This window comes from Condylura cristata, unplaced genomic scaffold (assembly GCF_000260355.1).
Source record: "Condylura cristata isolate star-nosed mole 26May11 unplaced genomic scaffold, ConCri1.0 scaffold00012, whole genome shotgun sequence".
In the NCBI taxonomy this organism is placed as follows: domain Eukaryota; kingdom Metazoa; phylum Chordata; class Mammalia; order Eulipotyphla; family Talpidae; genus Condylura; species Condylura cristata.
Window position 1 is genome coordinate 34,026,793 of NW_004567113.1, and position 20,134 is coordinate 34,046,926.

Here is a 20,134-nt window from a genome sequence, read left to right on the forward strand (position 1 = left end):
CGACCATAATCTTTCTTATAGGAAGCTTAAGAATCTAAAATATAAATTCTATCTATAATTTCACAAAAGGAAGGTGAAATGATTTCCTCACAAGTTACTCTTTATATGTCTGATATGCAGTTAATTTCTGCAATCTCAGAAATCATCATAATATCATGAATTCATGATATATTTGATTTGCAAGTTGGATAAGGATTTGTAAATTTATAAACAGTTACTCTGAAGAAGGTAATGTGCATAGTTTATACAAACTAGTATACATGATATATTTAGCTCTAATGAAATGTGACCTAGATACATTAATGTGACAGAGTAGTTCAGGAATTATTTGTTAAGACCAGCTACTTCCACTTTCCAACTGCTGCTTTTTCAAAATCGAGGAGCCTAGTGGACATAATAGAATTATCTACCTGAATTAAACCTAGGGAAATTGGAGTTTGATCATTCTACAGTTTTGTTTTTCTTTTGTTTTTATTTTTTTTAAAGATTATTTATGTCTACAAGAACTGGGATGCCAGCCAGAGGTGTGGGGAGGTGAGAGGATTCACCAGAGACGAGTGGGGAACAGAAAAGGTACAGATTTTGACAGAAATATACAGCTGAGGGGAGCAGTGGGCAGGACAGGAGGGGTGTGCCAAGCCATTTGGTTCAGTTGCCTGGCCAGGGATAGAACTCATACTGTGGTGTGGAATAGCTTCATAGTGCGGCCCTTTAACCTCTTATACTACTATGGAGAGCCCAATTCTATTGTTTTGACTTGAAAATTACCAAAGGGCTATTTGCTCTGATGAGGTTGTTGTTTGTTTTTGAATGACTATGTGGTAAATATATGGAATATGTGATTGTAGTGAGACGAAATGTATTTTGTAGAAAGTTATATAAATGCTATTCTCTTTACAGTTTTAATACCTGTTTTATGTCTGATCATCATTGATAAGTATCTCATGTATGTGTATGTGAATGTGTATATATATATTTACATAAATACCTATGTATACCCATTATCTCACAGAACTTAAAATTTTGAAATGCTCTGGAGCAGTAGTGCCAAGTCTCCAAATAGCTGGACCCTAAATAGGGAAGTCCTGCAAAATATATATTCAAAAACATGGAAAAAAGCATGTAATTAATTTTATAATTATAATGGATAATATTGTTAGCTATCAGGAAAGAAAAAAAAGCAAACGAAACCAAGCTCGCCCAATGTTTTATCTTTTTTTTTTTTCTTGATTCTCATATACAAATTTCTTTAGGGACTTAGGGTAGGGGAAGATATTAGAAGTGATCCCTCTGATCCCATTTGTAGATGAGTATTTCAAATAAACTCAAACAGGAGGTTTGGTAGTGCCCTTGCCTGAGCAAGAATGGATTTATTGACAACCTGTTGTCAGTACTTCTTTAGGATGGGTTGCCTTAAGACAAGTTCCAAAGGAGAAGGTAGAAAAAATTTAGTCACGACCCACATGGACTGGCTCTCAAGTCACAGGCAGTTCATTCATCATAGAGAGGGAAGAAGAACACCAGACAGGAATTGTCAGTTGTTTGAGGGAGGTTGGACAATCCTAGAAACAGTAATATGTAAAATATATAGTAAATGTAGTTATATATTAAAACATCAGTATACATAGAGCAATAAAAGTGAAGGTCCAGGGCCTGCAATCAGCTTTTCTGATTTCCATTTCCTTAGTGCTTTGAATTTAAAATCCCAGCTATCCAACTTTAATAAAATTACAGGGCATTTTTTTTGGGGGGGGGGCAGTGAGAATAGCTAAGAATCATAGCTACTATATTGACTTTTAAAAATACACTCGTTAATGTGAATCTCTCTCAAGTAAGTTTATACAAATCTATGCACTGTTTTAAATGCATTTTTGTTTTTAAATTGAAAGGTGGTAATCATCCATAACAGCTTGAAATTTAATGTTAAGTTCCATATAAGTCAGTCATATGGCAGTGAGATTACAAACTTAACAAGGTGCTAATGGAAAAGGCTAATTTTTGGAACAAATCATTCCATTAGATACAAATTTTGAAATAGATCAACTAAAATTGAACTTCATAGTTTAGCATTAGAACCGAGCAAAATGACTATAGTGTTAAGTATGAGGATAATCTGTGAAGATATTTATAGAAATTGTGACTTGTATGAAAGAAATTTTGTTGGAACATAGCAACTAAAGATGGGAAGAAACCATGTGATGTCTAGCTTACAATGTCAAAATATAAACATCTTGACAGTAATAAAAATGGCAGGATAGAGACTTTAATGTTGATTAACTCACAGAAATGGAAAAGAGGACAATACAGTAGAAAGTAGAATACTCACACCAGTAGAACGCTTAGATCCCCTAGTCTCAAGGTTTTAAATGGCCTTTTATCTTTGTGCATTTCAATTAGACTCTGCAATGGGCGAGTCAGGAAGGGAATATTAATGATGGAGGAGAGAGCTGGGTGGCTCTTTCCTTACAGAACCAGCTAGATAGGAGAATGTTTGTCTAGGTTGTAGCATATTAAATGCTCATTTAGAAAGTGGTGATTTATAGGTTAAAAAGAACAGCTTGATATATTTACAAAGTAAAGGTTTTAGACTCCTCACATAATCTTTAAAGCAAAGCTAAGATTTAATGTAGATTAACAGTGCCCGTGGCTATGAAAACTGCACCATCTAGGAAAAAACATCTAATTTTTAATTCATAACTAACTAAATTGATGTGTTTGCACACACTAATTTTGAATGTAAAATGACAGAAACTTATCACATAGGTATCTCTTTTTTTCCTTTTAAGTGTCTAACATTTATAACAACTTCTTGAGGAGATAAACACGGCTGTTTATCTTAGTACATGTGTACAACATGCTGTTTTATGTGCTGTACAAAAAGGGGAAATGTCTATTTTTTGCCCAGGTTACATGGTTAGATTTTATCGCTTCAGAAAAAAACAGAAATGAGCCAGATCAAATGCATGAAGTTGTACAATGGGACTGGAATTACAACAGGTCCATCTGCCAGCAGATAACCCTAAAAGGGAAAATCTTTAAGCCTGTCATACTCATCCCTGGAAAGAATTGCAAAGGTAGTACACGCACAGTGGACCCCATTTTGCTGGAGGGAAATGTAAACTTTGGGGGAGCTGTTGATTGAGTTTGATCTCCAGGTAGGAAGGACACCTGTGAATAGAGATTGAGGAAAGAATTGCCCACAGAGAGCAAGAGACCTCCCTAGGTGTATATCTGCAAATGGACTTCACTGGAAGGCTCCGGGGAAGTCTTATCCCCGAGAAAGCTTTGAGGTCCTGCTTAGGAGGATGTAAAGGAACGGGTAGTTTATCAAGAGGGCTCAGAAAATCAAAGAAACTTCCCGGGGTCTGATTCCACGCATCGTGCTTTGCACTTGGACCTGTGTGGATGAGCTGATGACTAAGTAAAGGCGTGATTTGTCCCCTCGCCCTCCAGTTGGAGCATTAGATCTTTACCTCTCCTCGGCAGCCACGTTGCTCCAGAGCCTGAAATGTTGGGGGGCGGGCAGCAGGGCGAGGCCCCGAGGATCTAAGGACCGCCCAGACGTAGTGCATTTCTGACTGCGCATAGACACCCACCGGCCGTGCCCAGGAACCTCAGGGCTTCAAGGAAGCCCCAGCGGACTCCAGTGGGGAGCAGTCAGGGGCTGCGCGTGGGCTCCGCTCCTCCTGCGCGGCGTGGGCGCGGGAAGTGGCGCTCTGGGCGGTAGCGGCGCTCTCCGCCAGCCCGGGCAGTGCCGCTGCAGGTGCCTGACGGCTGTGAGAGGTTACCCGGGATTGGGGCGGAGGTTGGGGTCCCTGCGTTTCGGGGAACCTCATTAGCCCTCCTCTCCGGCCTGGCTCCTCCTCCTTCTCCTCCAGCCTTGGGGCTCGTGCCCGCCACAGCCTGCGCGCACAGCGCCTCAGCTAGCATTCCCCCCACCCCCGCCCGCTGATGCCAAAGCTTCCCCCTCCTCCTCTTCCTCCTCCTCCGCCCATCACCACCACTACGAACGCCTTCGCCTCCTTCTACTCGCGGTTGCTGCTGCTGCTCCTCTCGCTCCCTTCTGGCTTCCACTAGCCCTTTTCTCCTCGCTCGGCTACTGCAGTCGATCTGTTTCTGTCTCTTTTCTCTCTCTGTCTCTGTCTCTCTGTCTCAAGTTTCTTATCTCAAGATCTGGGCAGAGGGAGGAAACCACTCGATTCTGCTTGCTGATCAGGTAAGGTCTCACATGTTGGTCCAGCAGGACCCTTTGCCTTTCATGCATGCCTCATATCCTCCCACCCCACTTGCCGATGCTCCCTGGAAACCCAGGAGGCTTGGGTCTTCCCCTCCTCCCAAGTACATTTAAAAAATAATTTCGATACTCGTCACCAGAAGCATATTTGCAACTACCCCGAGACGCCCGCCCGGCAGCACGTTAGCCTAGCTCTTTTATAGTCTTCAACTTTGCACACTGAGCTCCGCTGCCTGCCTGTTTGTGCTGGATCCGGGAGCCTCACGCTCCTGCTCTGATCGTGGTAGTGGCTCCAGAACAGCTGTCAAACACATCGTTTCGCAGCAGTTGATCCGAACCTGGTTACCTCCAAGTCGTGGTCTTGGGCAAGTGAGGATGGGAAGGGAGAGAGGGATGGTTTTATTTCGTTTTATTTTAGAGGGAGTGAAGAAGTGTAAACGTGAGGACTGAAATTCACTATGATGGAAAGAATAATCACTGAAAAAGTGGGCTGGGTATCCCTTGCTCTTCCTGCTGGGGTGGCGGAGGTGGTCTTGGTTGAAGGGACTGTGGCATAAAGTAACCCTCTCTCCTCCCCCTTTTCACTCTCAGCTCCAGCCAATTCTCTTCTCCAGCTAGTATGTCAGTTCGGGGTCCCGTTTGCTATTATTACATGTGTGTGAGCACAAAACGGTAATTGCTGACGATGGAATTGGGGGAAGTTCCTGGCAGAGTAAAGTCAGAAGACTACTTGGTCCAGGGGGAAAAAAAAAAAAGGACAAAAAATTCTCCCCCAATCATCATGCCCTACACTCCTCTAAAATAATCTCCATAGCTTTAACTTAAATTCTCAATTGAAATTGCATTCTGAGGATGTTTTTGGATGGTGGGGTTGAATGCAAATTTTAAGTGTAATTATGTTTTTGTTTCATGGCTTCACAAACAGAGGTGATGAAGATGAAATTGAGCGTCTACAATATACAGTTATTGCTTCTTTTATTCTTGATGTGGGACCCAGCAAGGTGAGTCCACCATTGTCTTTGACTTTTTAAATATCAGGGTAAAATGTGTTTCTCGAATGCCATCAATAAAGGGGAGAGAGCTTTGAGAGGCTGGAGTGGTTTGAAGAATTATTTCTCATGAAAATGGTAACACTAGGAAACTGAACTATGCCCTGGCAGAAACCATAAAAAGTTTACTGCTTCTTGTTTTTAGTGGTAAAATACAATACTGAACAGAACCATTTTTTTTTAAGAATGCTAAAGAGAAGACTCTTTGAATGGCATGATCTTGAAAAGAATTGCTAAATTGTATACATTTAAGATAAAACCAAAATTTAATAAAGGAATCAACAGTTTTCCTTTAAAACACACAGAAAAGCACAAACTCAAATGGTTTGTGTTAACTTCTTTTTTTCTTCCATCCTCCCTTTTTCTTCTAATGGTTTTGGCCCTTGCAGTGAACACAGAAAACCCAAAAGATGTGTGAATCTTAAACCTCTAGGTGGAGGTAGTACAACAACTTCACAATCACAAACAATAAAACAAAAGCTTGATTTATTAATCAACTTTTCATATTATTGATTTAGAGAACATTTGTTCCTAAATGGCTAGTTATAGAGTACTCAAATGTGCAACTAATTTGATTTAGCTTAAATAATACAATATAACATTATTTTTATAGCTTTCAATAACTTCCTCTTAGTTGTAGCCTTTTCTGATTTCATCATCAGTAGACATTTTTTATTTATTAACTTGAGGATATAGATTTCAGGATACAAGTGAAACTAAAATATAGAAGTCATTAGGAGGTTTATATTTCTTCTTAAAAGAAGGGCCATTATTATGCCTTCATTCCTCTTTTTATTTTCATTTTCCTGTCTAAGTGATTGTCTAAGTAAGAAAATATTTTCTAGGCTTGAGAAGAAACTTCTTTATAAAGCTTATTTTTAATTGGAATATATCTCTATATATAACCTTAACATTGACTTTAGAAAGAAAATGTGATACATGATTAAAAACCACTTTGGGGTAAAAACCTCTGAAACTCTATGACTATCTTAGTGATTGCTTAAATATTAGCTTAAGGCAATATAGGAGCAATTTAGGAACTTTTGATGTGGAAGGGTATGAACTAATTTGCTTACATAATTTTAAAATATCAACTTTTACATCAGCATTTAATATTCTCTCTGCTTTCAAAACAATATTGGCTAACAACAAAAGAAATTGGCCAACAGCTTTTTCATATATCATGATTATTGTAGCTATCTGTGTAATCACATAATGCAGATGGACTCTACCTAAGATATTTTATACACTATACCTCAATAGTAATGTAATTATATATAATCTTTGATTTTTAAAGGGTGAGTAAACCATGATCAATTAATAGCCATTGAAAATCCTTAGTACTTAACAGTGTTTCCTTCTACTAGATTTCTGTTTTATGTTTAACCAATAATGTTCATGCCAGTATTTATTCTATTATATAAATGATTCTTTTTTGGAGCCAGTAATTTAAATCTCTGAATCATTCTGGGGGAAAAAATGGCAGTGAAAAAGGACATTCTGTTTTGTACAAACACTTGCTTCTGCACCAAATTGCTGGATGTCACAAAATCAGGTCTCTGGTTTTCTGATGGAGATAAATAATGAAGAAAATGATAGTTTCTAACCCCCTTTTGGTGATATTTTAAGACTGTTCTTCCCACAAATTTTTCTGTCTCTGTCTCTCCCTTGCTCCCCCCTCTCTCTGTCTCTGTCTCTCTCCACACATACACACACACACACACACAATTTGCATTTTAATATTCAGGTGACCCCTATCTAATTCCTTAGAGGCAAGGCAGGGAGGTACTTCCATGTACCTCTATGTAGCGGTGTGTGTGCTGATCCTCAGGGCCCACCTCTACCTCCACCGCCTACAGTGGAGTCTGGAACTCAGCCAGTGGAGTTTCCCTGATGTCTATATTGCACTCGGCCATTGGGTGGAGGTATACCCAAAGTAAGGAAATAATCTTGGTCTAAAAAGGCAAAAGACATAAAGAGAAAAAGAAATTTATGAGGAAGATAGAGAAATATTGTGCCTCCAAGGAGGCAATTTATTTTCCAATTAATATTTAAATCAATGAAGAATGTTTGGTTATTGTACCTTTCTAAATGTAGAATAATGTTACTAACAGTTTCTGCATGTGATAATATGCAATCACAATATATTCTGGGGAGTGGATTTTAGAAACAATGTGTTATCTGCACAGAATGCTAGCTAAGTGGTGGAAATCTGAAATAATTTTGATATCAAATTTCCTGATGACACAGTATTTATAATCAATTTTCATGTTTGTTTTTCTCTTAGCTATCCTGGCATATATAGATATGGAAAAAGGGAGCAAAATAGGTGGCACTAATAGTTAAGAAGCTTTAAAATTCAAAGCAAGGAAGAGCTTGTTAGCACTTGTAAAAAACACACACGAGTGTGTGTGTGTGTGTGTGTGTATCTATATCAACTTGTAAAATTATCTGTTTAGGTTGGTGCTGGCTAACATCCAAGAAGATGAGGCTAAAAATAACATCACCATCTTTACAAGAATTCTAGACAGACTACTGGATGGTTATGATAATCGGCTTAGACCAGGACTGGGAGGTAAAAATAGTTTTACTTTTTAAAAACTCTCACAAAGTAATGCCTTTAAAACCTAAGGGTAGTAATATTCATGTTTCAATACATTTTATATATGAATGAATTGCCATGGTTTTGAAAAACACAGATAGTAGAAGGTATATGGAGTAAACACCAAGGTATATGGAGTAAACATCTGTGCTTCCTATTATGCACACATAATATTTTAGCATATCTTGATTAGAATGCCTAAAGTCATATAGAATACACTTTCTACATGAATAGCTTTTAAATAAGTTCAGTTTTATAATGTCTTAAGTTTTTCCAATTTGAAGTATATTAAAGCCTAGTGCTATTACATTGATCTGCTTGTGTTGTGTCTTTGGTTTACTTCATAATGTTTTACAGATGTCTATTTTCATGCTAGTATGGATGTGATAAATAAGGATAGAATTAAGTACACTTTTGGGATTCTATGATATTTCTGTGTACATGTGGGCGATATTTCTAAGACTCAGTGAAGGTTTGATATTCTTGAAGCTTAGAAATACATTAGATGTAGGCCTAATTTTATTGGGCTGTGACATAGTTTTATTTAAAATTTGAATATTTTCCACTCAGAAAAAGAAATCTACTTTTACCCTTAAAGGTAAAGGGAATTAGGCTTGGCTAATATGTTATATTTAATTATCCTTTAGCATATCTAGTTGATATTAAGGCGATTCAGTGAAAGTAGGGTAGGTATATAATTCCTAAAGGAATTCTGAATCAAAATATTGTTATTCAAGTCTAGCATGAGATACATATCTCTATCTACATGTCTCTATATATGCACACATTTGTCACATGTCTGTTATACTCAGCAAGATGTTCAGTTTAACAATTTAAAATTAAGATAGATTATTTGAACACTTGATCTAATAAAAGATTTATATAGTTAGCTTGCATATTATGTGGTTGATAATTCTGTAATATCAAATTGCATGACAAGATGTGAATTGAATAAATACTTGGATATTTATATGGATAATTTATTTTGCAAAAATATAGATGATTTTTTTCATTCTATAAATAGCTGGAAATTATGATTGTAATTGCCTAGAAGTCAAAAAAACACAGAATAGACTCACTCTTAACCAATAGAATATTTAATTGTTATTAGTTTTGAACTTGATTTCTAAGCACTCTTGCATTTTAAGAAAGAAATATCAGGGAGGAATCATATTCAGAAATATGACAAATTATGTCTCTTAGAGATATAATCTTAGAGATTTTCCTTTTTTCTAAAAGGAAAATTAAAAGGAAAAGAATATTTTCTAAGGTAATTAATAGTTCATATGAGCATAAACATGAGGATTTACTGACCATGAGTTCTTGCCAACTCATGTAAAAGAAATATGCATACAAAAAACTCTCATAGTTCATGTTGGTGGTTTAAGAGATGGGTTACACTAAAGCAAATATTTTTCCTAAACCATAGATTGTGTTATTTTTAAATAAATAACATGCTGTCCCAAAGTCTTAAAATTGGAGAAGATCTTGGGGTTTTTCAGAGAAATATGTACACTGTGGGTATGTGGACAGTAGAGACTATTTGTTGCAGTGTGTGGATATTGCCATTTAACTCTGTATTTCTTTTGTAGAACCTCTTACATCCTATTCCCACAATAAACCTTCAATAAGGATTTCTGTCATGCTATATTATTTTTTTTATTACAAAAGTTTATTTTTACATCATTTTGCACATTTTTTTTTCCATCTCAATTGTAATCCCCGCGGGTTTCCCATCACCAAATCACCTGTGTGCCACCACCAGAGTCCCATGCATTTCCCTCCCTTCCCCCCCCATTTTGATCCCATTCCCCACTCCACCCCCACAAAATGTCTCTGGTATATGGTTGTTCATTATTTTTGTTATTTTCTCGCCTGGTCCATTATACTCCTGCTATGAGTGAAACCATCCGGTATTTTTCTTTCTCTTTCTGGCTTATCTCACTAAGCATGTCATGCTATATTATTTGGGATAAAGAAGTTGACAAAAGTGGCTTTCCTTGCTTATTATATTCCTTAACCATTCTTTCTCTGATACTAGACATGTGTGCTAATATCTCATAGTCAGATTAGTCTTTCACTTTTACAATTCTTTTCAGATGTCATTCTCTTCTCTTGACCAGATTCTTTTGATGGTTCCTGGGTGTCTTCCATAGAATGCAGATACTGCACTTGTAGGCAGACAGAATTTCTGTCCCATACAACATACAAAAAATCAAAGCATGGACATATAATCTTTGTTTCCTTGCTTTTAAAATGACCACAACATAGCTACCTTTCTACCTATTATGGTTGTTGAGTGTATTACATAAACTAAAAGTGCACATTAAGCAGTTCTTGGCTACCATCCAAAAAGATGAGGCTAAAAATAACATCTTCAACACTCATCATCAACAGTGATAAGTGACTTCTCTTATTTTCTAGATTCCTGTTTATCATCAAGGTTGATGATGATCTACTATTTTGGATTCATCTTTATTCTGCTGCTATTCCATCCTGCACTTCAAACATATCTGTTCTTTTTTTTTTGGACAATCTACTTACATTTGTTCCCTTGGCCTTTAGTTATATGTCCCTTTTCACTGGAAGTACTTAGTCTTCTCTGTTCACAAAATCCTACTTTTCCTATAAAGACCACCTCAGCACTGCTTATCTTTAGTAAACATCTTTCTTAATTGAATTGAAGCTACCACATTAAATTTTTACTCTGTTGAATTTATTTAGCATTTGTTGGCAATGTATCTCATTTGGTACTTATTATGTGCTATTTTGGGTTATTTATTATCTTTTAATGTGTCTCTTGTTGCCTTAATAAGATTGTAAGCTCATTGAGGCAAGATATTATATCATAAATCATCTGTCCTCTCAGCAACTAAATATTGATTTGCATATTGTGGCTATAAAATAAATGTTGATTGCTTGATTAACTTTTCCATGACCAGTTAATCATCTGTAAAGTGGGGCTACTCATATGTCGCTAATCGTTTAGCTAGACATGTTGAGGTGATATGTTGAACATTATGCTATGGGACATGTATATAACTTAGTGATAAGAACTTACCTTTAGACTGTGGAGGTTTAAGTAAACTCCCAGTTCTAGAACTGAACAGTCCTGTGGCCTTCAAGGATTATGCACATTTGCTATCTAGAAAATGAAAATGAAATTGCTAATAAAATTCTTAAGAGGTTTTTTTTTTTTTTAAAGATTTATTTATTTGTGCATACAGAACTGGGGTACAGGCCCGAGGCTCAGGGGAGGCAAGAGGCTTCACCAGAGTCAGAGTGGGGAGCAGAACAGGCAGATCGTGGAAGCACACTGCTGAGGGGAACAGCGGGCTGGTCAAGAGAGGTCTGCGGTGCCATGTGGTTACCTCCGGGGCAGGGGGGAATCGAACTCATGCGGAAGTGGCTTTAGCTTCTTAGTGTAGTGCTTTAACCCGCTGTGCCACCAGGGAGGGCCAAGAGTTGTTTTTTGTTTTTTTTTTTTAAGATTTATTTATGTATACAGAACTGGGGTACAGACCAGAGGTGCAAAGGCAGTAAGAGGGTTCACCAGACAAAATGGGGAGCAGAAGAGGCTGACTAACAAAGTACACTGCTGAAGGGAGCAGCAGGCAGGTCAGGAGAGGTCTGCCAGGCCATGTGGGTCACCTCTGGGGTGGGAATGAACTCATGCTGAAGTGGCTTTAGCTTCTCAGTGCTGTGCTTTAACTTGCTGCGCCACCAGGGAGGGCCCTCTTAAGAGTTTTTAATGAATATAGAATGCAATGATATATGCAAAGAATTTAGCACAATGGCTGATATATATATATATGTGTGTGTGTGTGTGTGTGTGTGTGTGTGTATGTGTGTATACATATATACACACACACATATACATACACACACACATATATATATAGTAGAGTTCATAAATAATTGAAAGACTTTGATAAGCTTTGTAAATATACTGTTATAAATTATAATTACTTCTGCCTCCAAAATCCTTAGCCTGAATGTTCATATGTCATTTCAAATAGAAAGTCCAGGGAAATCACTTGTATCCTTATTTCCCAGAAATTAATTATAAGGGGGAAATAGGTTTGGATCAGTTTTAATATATTAAACTGAACATCTCTATTGATGGATAATCAAGTAATTAATTTCAATTATTATTTTATTTCCTTTGGAACTTAAAGTTCCAAAGAACAACCAGTTTTAAGCTATGAGTTGGAAAATAATTGTTTTTGCCTATTCTACCACATAAAAAATCTCTTCATATTCTAAGGCTTGATATTTTCTTTCCAAAAATGGGAATAATAATATTTAATTCTGGGCAGAGGACAGTAATTGAGATATATATGACAAAGATTATACAGCATATTGACTTCTGAATTTTAATGTATTTAATGATCAGTCATGGATCCTCTTTAAAATGTCAGATCATGATTGTCAAATTTTTAACAGTCTTACAATGATTTGTACCTTATTGAGAAAAAAAAATACAAACAGATTTCTTATGGTGGCCTCTAAAGCCCTTTGTTATATGTCTCCCTGTTATTTTTTTTAACCTCCCTCATCACATCAGTCTCCTTGCTAACAGAGCTATAGTCACATTGCCTTCCTTTCTGTTCTTTGAACACTCCAGCATACTGCTCAGAGCTTTTCCGACTGTGCTGTCTTAACTGGCAAGTCACTGATCTCATCTCAGTGAATCCTGCCATGGTCAAGCAAATAAAGACTGCAGTATGTCTAACCGTTACCCTCTTACCAGATTCCTTGTTTTCTTTAGCATTTACTGTCTTTGAATCTACAAGAAACTTTATTTTTGTGATCACAATGCCACTTGCTTAGTTTTGTCCCTTTTGCTCTAAGACATTAGGGGTTTTCACCTATATTGTCCTTTGGTTCACTGATGCATCTATCCCATGCACCTAAATTAATATCTGTCATTTAGTCAATACACAATAAAATATTTCTTGAATTAATTTTAATTTAATTATCTTATTTTATTCAGCATGCTACCACAAAAGGAAATGAACTATAGAGCCTTCATTATCCTTAAAAATCAATTGAGTAGTTATCATTTAACTATATAACACCATACCAACTTTTTATTATTAACATCAACATTTATTAAGCTGGGTTAATATACCTTGGATTGGAGCAATTACTATACCAATTACACAGACTCCCCATTTATGCTACCTGTGATTCTGCCATCAACAACTTGTATGATTTTGGGTGACTCATTTTTCCCACCTATGACTTAGTTACTCATCTGAAATCGGGGTGAGTTTCTCTTTTCTTAGTTGCATCTCACAAAGATATTGTGTAGAACAAATCAACTGAAGTGCTTTATAAAAAAAAGCATAATGTGATTTACAATTGGTAGATGTTAGCATTGTTAGGAGAAAGCACAGAGTTCTTCAAGGTGAGCATCAACTGAGGAGATAGTATCTACTTAGAAAGTGCCAAGAAAATATTGGTAGGTCATGCGCATTTGATCTGCATACTTACCCTGGATCTGGAAACTTGAGATGTATTTGTATTGATATTTTGTGTACCAACACCATGCATTCAGTTGAGCTAAAACTATGGCTAGATTATGTCCTTTTGTCTTCTGTTTTTGGCAATGGAGTTAACAGTGCAGGGTGCCTCCTATGGACTTTTGTATTCCTTAAGGGGCTTTCAAATTGTTAGCTGAATAAAAGGAACAACATTTATTTTTTTGAACCAATTTTATGGTGTCATTAGAAAAGTAAATGTGTAGACAGTCCTCATATATTTATGACAACTAACATCCATAGTGCTCAACAGTGACAACTATTAGAAATGACAAGTCTTGGTACCTAAATTATAGATTCAATCTGGAAAAATCTAGATTGAGTACCATGCTTAACTGCATTTCAAAAAGCTGTTTCAAGGAGTTTGTTTAGACAGATTTTTCCTCCAGTGCTCCTATTTTGTACTCTGAATACTTGAAGAAACTTTATGCTAAAAGTCATAAAAAAACATGATGTCATATCATAGACTTAGGGTCTGCGGGTCTATGTTTCATTCTTGGATATTTAGTCTCAGAGACTGTAGAGATATGAATGATGTTTCTATCGATTTTAGTAGTCCTAAGTTTATAAAAATTAAATGTAGTATATCCCATGGACAAAAATTAATATAGAAAAATCTCACAGAACTTGGAAGGAAGGCTGACCTAAATTTAGCATTATATTACTTTGTACAGTAATACTTAAGATGAATGCTTTAGAATACCTTTAGATTTGTTGTCACCATCTACTAACTATAAAATGTTCAAAATGTCATACAACCTCATCATGCATTAGTTTTTGTTTGTGAAATAGGAATAAAATTTTGTAACAGGGCTTGTTGAGGATTTTTTTTTCTTTGTATGTATGTGTTTATTTTTTAAAATTTCATAAATATGTTTTACATTATTCTTCATTTGATACATTTTTCCATCTCAGTTGTAATCCCTGTGGACTCCCAAATACCTCTTCACCCATGTGTGTGTTTATTTTTTTAAATTTCATAAATATATGTTTTACATTATTCTTCATTTGATACATTTTTCCATCTCAGTTGTAATCCCTGTGGACTCCCAAATACCTCTTCACCCATGTGCCATGACAACAGTCCCATGTGCTCTTCCCATACCCGTTTAGATCTTGTTCTCCTCTCCTCCCCTGTAGAATGTCTGTCTCTGGTTTATAGTTATAGTTGATGTTCTTTTTTTCCTTATTATAATCAATACATATATTTTTCTCTTTTTTTAATGTTTTAGTCATTTGAACAGTATCTGACAAGCAGAGAGGAAATAATACCTAAGATTATTGCTATTGCTGTCATTCTTACTACTGCAACTTCTATTATGATTGCAATACAGAGCATCATCCCATGTTTCTTTAAATTTATGAAAGCTGTCGCCTCTGAAAAAGGATTGACTATAGCAATATAATCTAGTTTTAAAGAAAGATGGTTACACAGCCATTAGTTTTGTGCTATTAGTTCTTTGAAGACACATTTTGTATACAGAAAGCATACTTGAAAACAAAACCAGTCACAAAAACAATATGACTTATGCATTTCTCATTATAGTTATTATCATGATGTATAGCAATTTGGTACCATTGATTTTAAAGAATCAATTTTCTTATACAAGCAAAAATGTGTTACAGAGTAAAAATCTCACTGTTTGATATTGATGATGACTTTAGGGATATAATCTGAAAGCATATCCACCAATCTGAGATATGCCAGGTAATTGAATAGAACTTGCATCAATAGAGTGCTTACCTGAAGCTTGACAGCGTCATGTAAGATGAGGTCCTTTTAGGATGGACACAACTCACTTACAGTCATCTAAACTCTTGCTATAGAATTGGAAGGAAGAGGTTGAGGTATATTACAAGAAGAGCAGAAAAGAGGGGATGAAGTTGTTAAGTTCTGGTCTCATACAAGGCAGGGCAAATTCCAGCTATTAGATTATCCGCTTCATTAAAAAGTTGTGATCATTGGCATTATCCTCTCATTGAATACTTTGCTTGGAGCTGTTGCTCCCAAAGAGAACCTGAGACTGCTGGGAATCTAGTTTCTCTTTTCTTCTGACATAGCCCTTAAAGATTCTCTAAAGTGTCCAGAGTAAGGTAGTTTCATAATAAGACAGGCATACTATCTCAGGTAACAAGTTATTCACAAGCTCTGTCCAGCAAGATTCAGGGTAACATATTGAAGTGCATGAAAATACCACCCATTTTTTTTTTTTTTAAAGATTTATTCAATTTACTCATACAGAACTGCGGTACAAGCCAGAGGTACAGGGGCAGTGAGAGGCTTCACCAGCGACAGAGTGGGAAGCAGAACAGGCAGATCAATGGAAGTACATTGCTGGGGGAACAGCGGGTGGGTGGGTCAGAAGAGGTCTGCCATGCCATATGGGTCACCTCCAGGCAGGGAATCTAACTCGCACTGAAGCAGCTATGGCTCGCTTGCAGTGCTGCATCCCAACTAACTAACACTGGCTTTTGGTTTTTACCTTAAAACATTTTCAGGTTAATAGTGCTTTCTTCTCTCAACCACTGTTGCTAGAAAGGCCTTTCCTGTGGTCGTAATTTGGAGGGGTTATTTCTGTGTCCTTTCAGGCACAAGTGTGCCTCAATTATTGTATTGTTTTCCTTCTCATTTTGAAGCTCAGGCACAATAAATGGAACCCCCAGTATCCCTTCCCCCTGCCCTTGCAAAACACAGTATATAATGTAAACCACAGGCATGACTGAGCCATTTGTTTTAGTGTTATTCTTTGATTGCCAGAACTCAAGGGTATTGTACAAACTGGTAATGGTTATGGCCAAGTGAACAGCTTGACTAGTCAGAAATTCATTACTTTTCAGTGTGTTGTTAACCCAAAAAGTGTCAAGTAAAATTGTTCTAAAGTTGTGTTCCTTAATAGTGTATACTGAAGTCTTAGGATGTGTCAGGCACTCTGCAGGACATGGTGAATGTACTCTCCAAGGGAATTTACCCCTTGGAGAGCAGATAAGGTAGGCTATGAATCTTAAAATAAGAGTATAACACCTGTCCCATTGTAAGAATTTGATGTTAAAGTTTAGAAAAGAAATCATCTTTATTTGTGCTAAGACACTATTGCAGTTAGTCAAGTTCTGTGGCTCAAGCATAGTTTATTAATTCTACTATTCTTACTAAGGGGTAAAGATTTACTAGCTCTATTTTAAATGCTGAAAATGCTATGATGAACAAGACCCAGTTTTTGCAAACATTCCTATCACTCCATATTTTAGCTCTTTTTCTTTTTCAAGTGTCCTAGACTTTGGTTTCTCCTGTCCCTATTTAATTAAGTGTAATATAGTCGTCTTATGTTTTCTTCATTGAGCTGTAAGGTTTCTCTGAGAAAGGGAAGAGTCATGCTAGTCTTATTTACTGTCAGACTAAGAATCATAATATTTAAAGTATTGAATTATATCTACAGTATTTCTGTGTCAGGAGCAAGCATGTTGAAAATGTTTATGTTAAGAGTGACACTCCCAGAGGTAATAAGGGTTCATTTCAGTTAAAACTTCTGGGTACTCTTCAGTTCTTTTTTCTTAACGAAATCTTATTTTTTGCCTTATCTTAATTTGTTTTGAACTGCAGGTGAGTTAAATTAAAACTAGACTTATCCTGTGGAGTCATGAGGTTTAATGTAATGTAGTAAATGTTATGATAGTTATACATAACTATTACACTTATTTCCATGAATTTTTACTATTCCAGATGAGATAGAGAATCTTGAAACTTGGTTTCAATTTGAAATAGCCTCATTTCTTGAGGTATAGGTCTTATTTTAGAAGTAAGATAAAGAGTAAAATTAGTGTTTAAATTTTAAAAAAATTTCATGAAATTCATAAAATTCATAGAATTAAAGATATCAACTTATCACATATGTAGAATCTAATTCTCTGTTGAGTTTTAAATTTTTTTAGGTAGTATTTTGATATCCTTCTATGTTTTTGTTAATGCTTTTAAAATAAATGAAAAAACTAGCTTGTAGAAAAGTATGAGTTGAATTCCAGCCTAATTTGATGAAACTAGTTTTCATTTTTTATTTCAATACTTAAGACAAAACATTTTATATAAAATTTTATATAAAATTTAAAAAACAGTGCACTGTTATAAATACCTTTATTAACATTTAGGATGTTAGTCCTTTCATAGGGAAATGATTGCAAAATGTAGCACAAATATCATAGGAGCATGAGCAGTACTATTCTTTCTATATAGAAGAGTCTCAGTATTCTGAAACAGGGTATTTAGTTAGTTATTAATTTTAGTCAGTTTTTAATTTGAGAATATAATAAAAGAAAATGAATGATTTTTCTTCTTCTGAGATAGTATCAGAAAATAATGTCAAAAAATGATATTTTCAGTTATTTTATGGAAATGATTACTAAAGTCCAGAAGGCTTAATGAATATTCAGGATGTAACTTAGTGAGTAGTACATCTGAGTTGTCTCTGAGTAGAAGAGGAGAATTTTATAATAACAGTAGGAAAGGACAGGAAAGGATATATGTCTCCAAACAGTATTTTTATGCCCATTATTTAGATTGTTTTTCTTAATGTTTCCTACACTATCTTAGTAAGTGTTCTATTAATAAAGTAAATGATACTTTCAGAATAGTGTGCACTGAAATATTAGCAGGCCAGAAGAGAAATACAGCCTGAAGTGGAAGGTTGTCTTGGAGAGAGGACACCTACATCATGAGAGACTGTTAAAAGATGAGAGTTTTCTAGTTTATTCCCGAAATACTTGTATAATTTTGAATTTTGAAGTAAAAGATACTTAAGAGGAAATCTCCAATTTTTTTTCAATTATATAATTTTGGGGGGAGGGATTTGAGCAACTATACAATTTTTTATAGCAAAGCTTTATGTAGAAGTAAGCAAATAATCTATAGTGAGAGAATTAGGAAAAATGGGACATATTCATTTTTGTTGCCATGATTACTTAGAAACTTGAAATTTCTTAAGAAAAGAAATTTTCAGTTTCCTCAAGAAAAGAAATAGTGGGCTGAAATGCCAGTCAGAACTTACAAATAAAATTAAAATCAGGAGACTAAAAGAGAGGAAATCTTAATTAAAAGAAAATGGGATTGTAAGACTGGTATTCAGGTAGAGTTAAGGGGGAATGGGAGGATAGATGTAATTTGTTTTCTAGAACTTGTAAGAGGATGATTGTCAGAACAGAATAATGGGGGAGAGAATGATGGTTTTGCTTTGTATGATGACAAAAAAAAATCCAGTAGATATTAAGGAAACATGGATTTTAAAATCTAATGCAGTAAGTGGAAGGGTTTAGGTGGTGAAATGTTATAAAGAAATGGGGATTAATGTGTAGAATTAATTTTTAAAGGAAATCAACATTAAAACATTACTATGAGAATAGAGCCCCTGGATAACTAACCACTATGACTTAATTATTTTTATCTTTTAAAACACTTTTTTCTTTAAAAATCATTACAGAATTACAGAATCAAAGATAAGTAATAATGATATAGAACCTTATCATTAGTTGTGCTTATATTAGAGATTGTCATCCTTTAAAAATAGGTAAAAAATAGGTAAAATGGCTTTTGCTTAAAGTATATATATATATCCAAACAACAGTGTCTGCATCCTGAAAGGAAAGAGCCAGGTCTGTGATGTAGTGAAAATATTGCTGTAGCCAAAGAATTACTTTCAGCTTTTTTTCAAGTTTCCCAGATAATCTGAAGAGCTCTTGGAGGTGTTTTTGGTTGCAGCAAGTGATGGTCTGGCTTTTAGCTTTAGTAAGGACGTCCATTTAGGATTTATTATTATTATCTGAAATACTTGGGTGCGAAAAGATCCTATGGAAACCAGGTGCTAATTCAGAATGAGGATGTTTAGGGCCATTCGTACTGCTTGTTACAATGGTGTTGTCCACCTCTGTCACTCTCCTTTAGATGCTGCACTGCCATACCCAATCTTGCCTTTGTAATGCTTGGTGTCCCTTCTAACCCAGGCACCTCACTATCAGATGTCTAGTGGCACCTGTTGTGGGGCTGGAGAGTGTTGGGTGGTGGGAGGCAGCTCAGCTTCTGCTGCTGTTGCTGCTGCCTTGGAATGGCTGTGAATTTAAGCAAAATCTCCCAGCTGATAAAGAACGTGGGCAGATGCATATTTAAGTGAGTGGATATAGAAGTCAGTGGGGTGGAAAGTAGCCTTTCCCCTTAGGGAACGGGTTTTTTTTTTTGCCTACCATTTCTTCAGTTTTCCTCACCTGCTTAAAGAAAATGGTGTGACACTTACGTACTTCTGTCTGGAGACATTAGAAGAGGATATAATAATCCCAAGCAGCTTTTTATAGTGCAAATTTAATGCCAGTGGGAAACAAAGGCAACCTTGTTCCCTGGCATTGGAATAAAAGTAAAGGAAAAATATCATGGTAACTTTTATCACTTAGGGGTGTGTGTGTATAACAGAAAAATCTGCAGTCACTTCAATGAAGATCAGTTTTTCTCACAAACATGAAGTCTAGAAGTAGGTGGTTCCTGGTACAGACTGAATTTTGAAATGAAGGCTAAAGAACCAAGAATCTTAATCTTTCAAATTTCTTTCTTTTCCTCAGTTTTGGGTTCTATCCATGTGCTGTCACTTTATGATGCCAAAATGATTGCTATAGCTACAGCTGTCAAATCCATGATTAAAGCTAGAATGAAAGAAGAAATGGCACCAGCTCC

The 20,134-nt window shown here is 36.0% G+C and overlaps 1 protein-coding gene across 1 annotated transcript in view; it reads left to right on the forward strand.

The window, feature by feature from the left end:
* Positions 1–3,673: 3,673 nt before the first annotated feature.
* GABRA2 (gamma-aminobutyric acid (GABA) A receptor, alpha 2) overlaps positions 3,674–20,134 on the forward strand; it is a 99,420-nt gene continuing 82,959 nt past the window's right edge. Inside the window, exons 1-3 of the mRNA XM_004681316.2 lie at positions 3,674–4,216; positions 5,160–5,235; positions 7,743–7,858. Coding sequence (XP_004681373.1) covers positions 5,165–5,235; positions 7,743–7,858 — 187 coding nt within the window. The 5' untranslated portion in view covers positions 3,674–4,216; positions 5,160–5,164. The remainder of the gene's footprint in view (positions 4,217–5,159; positions 5,236–7,742; positions 7,859–20,134) is intronic.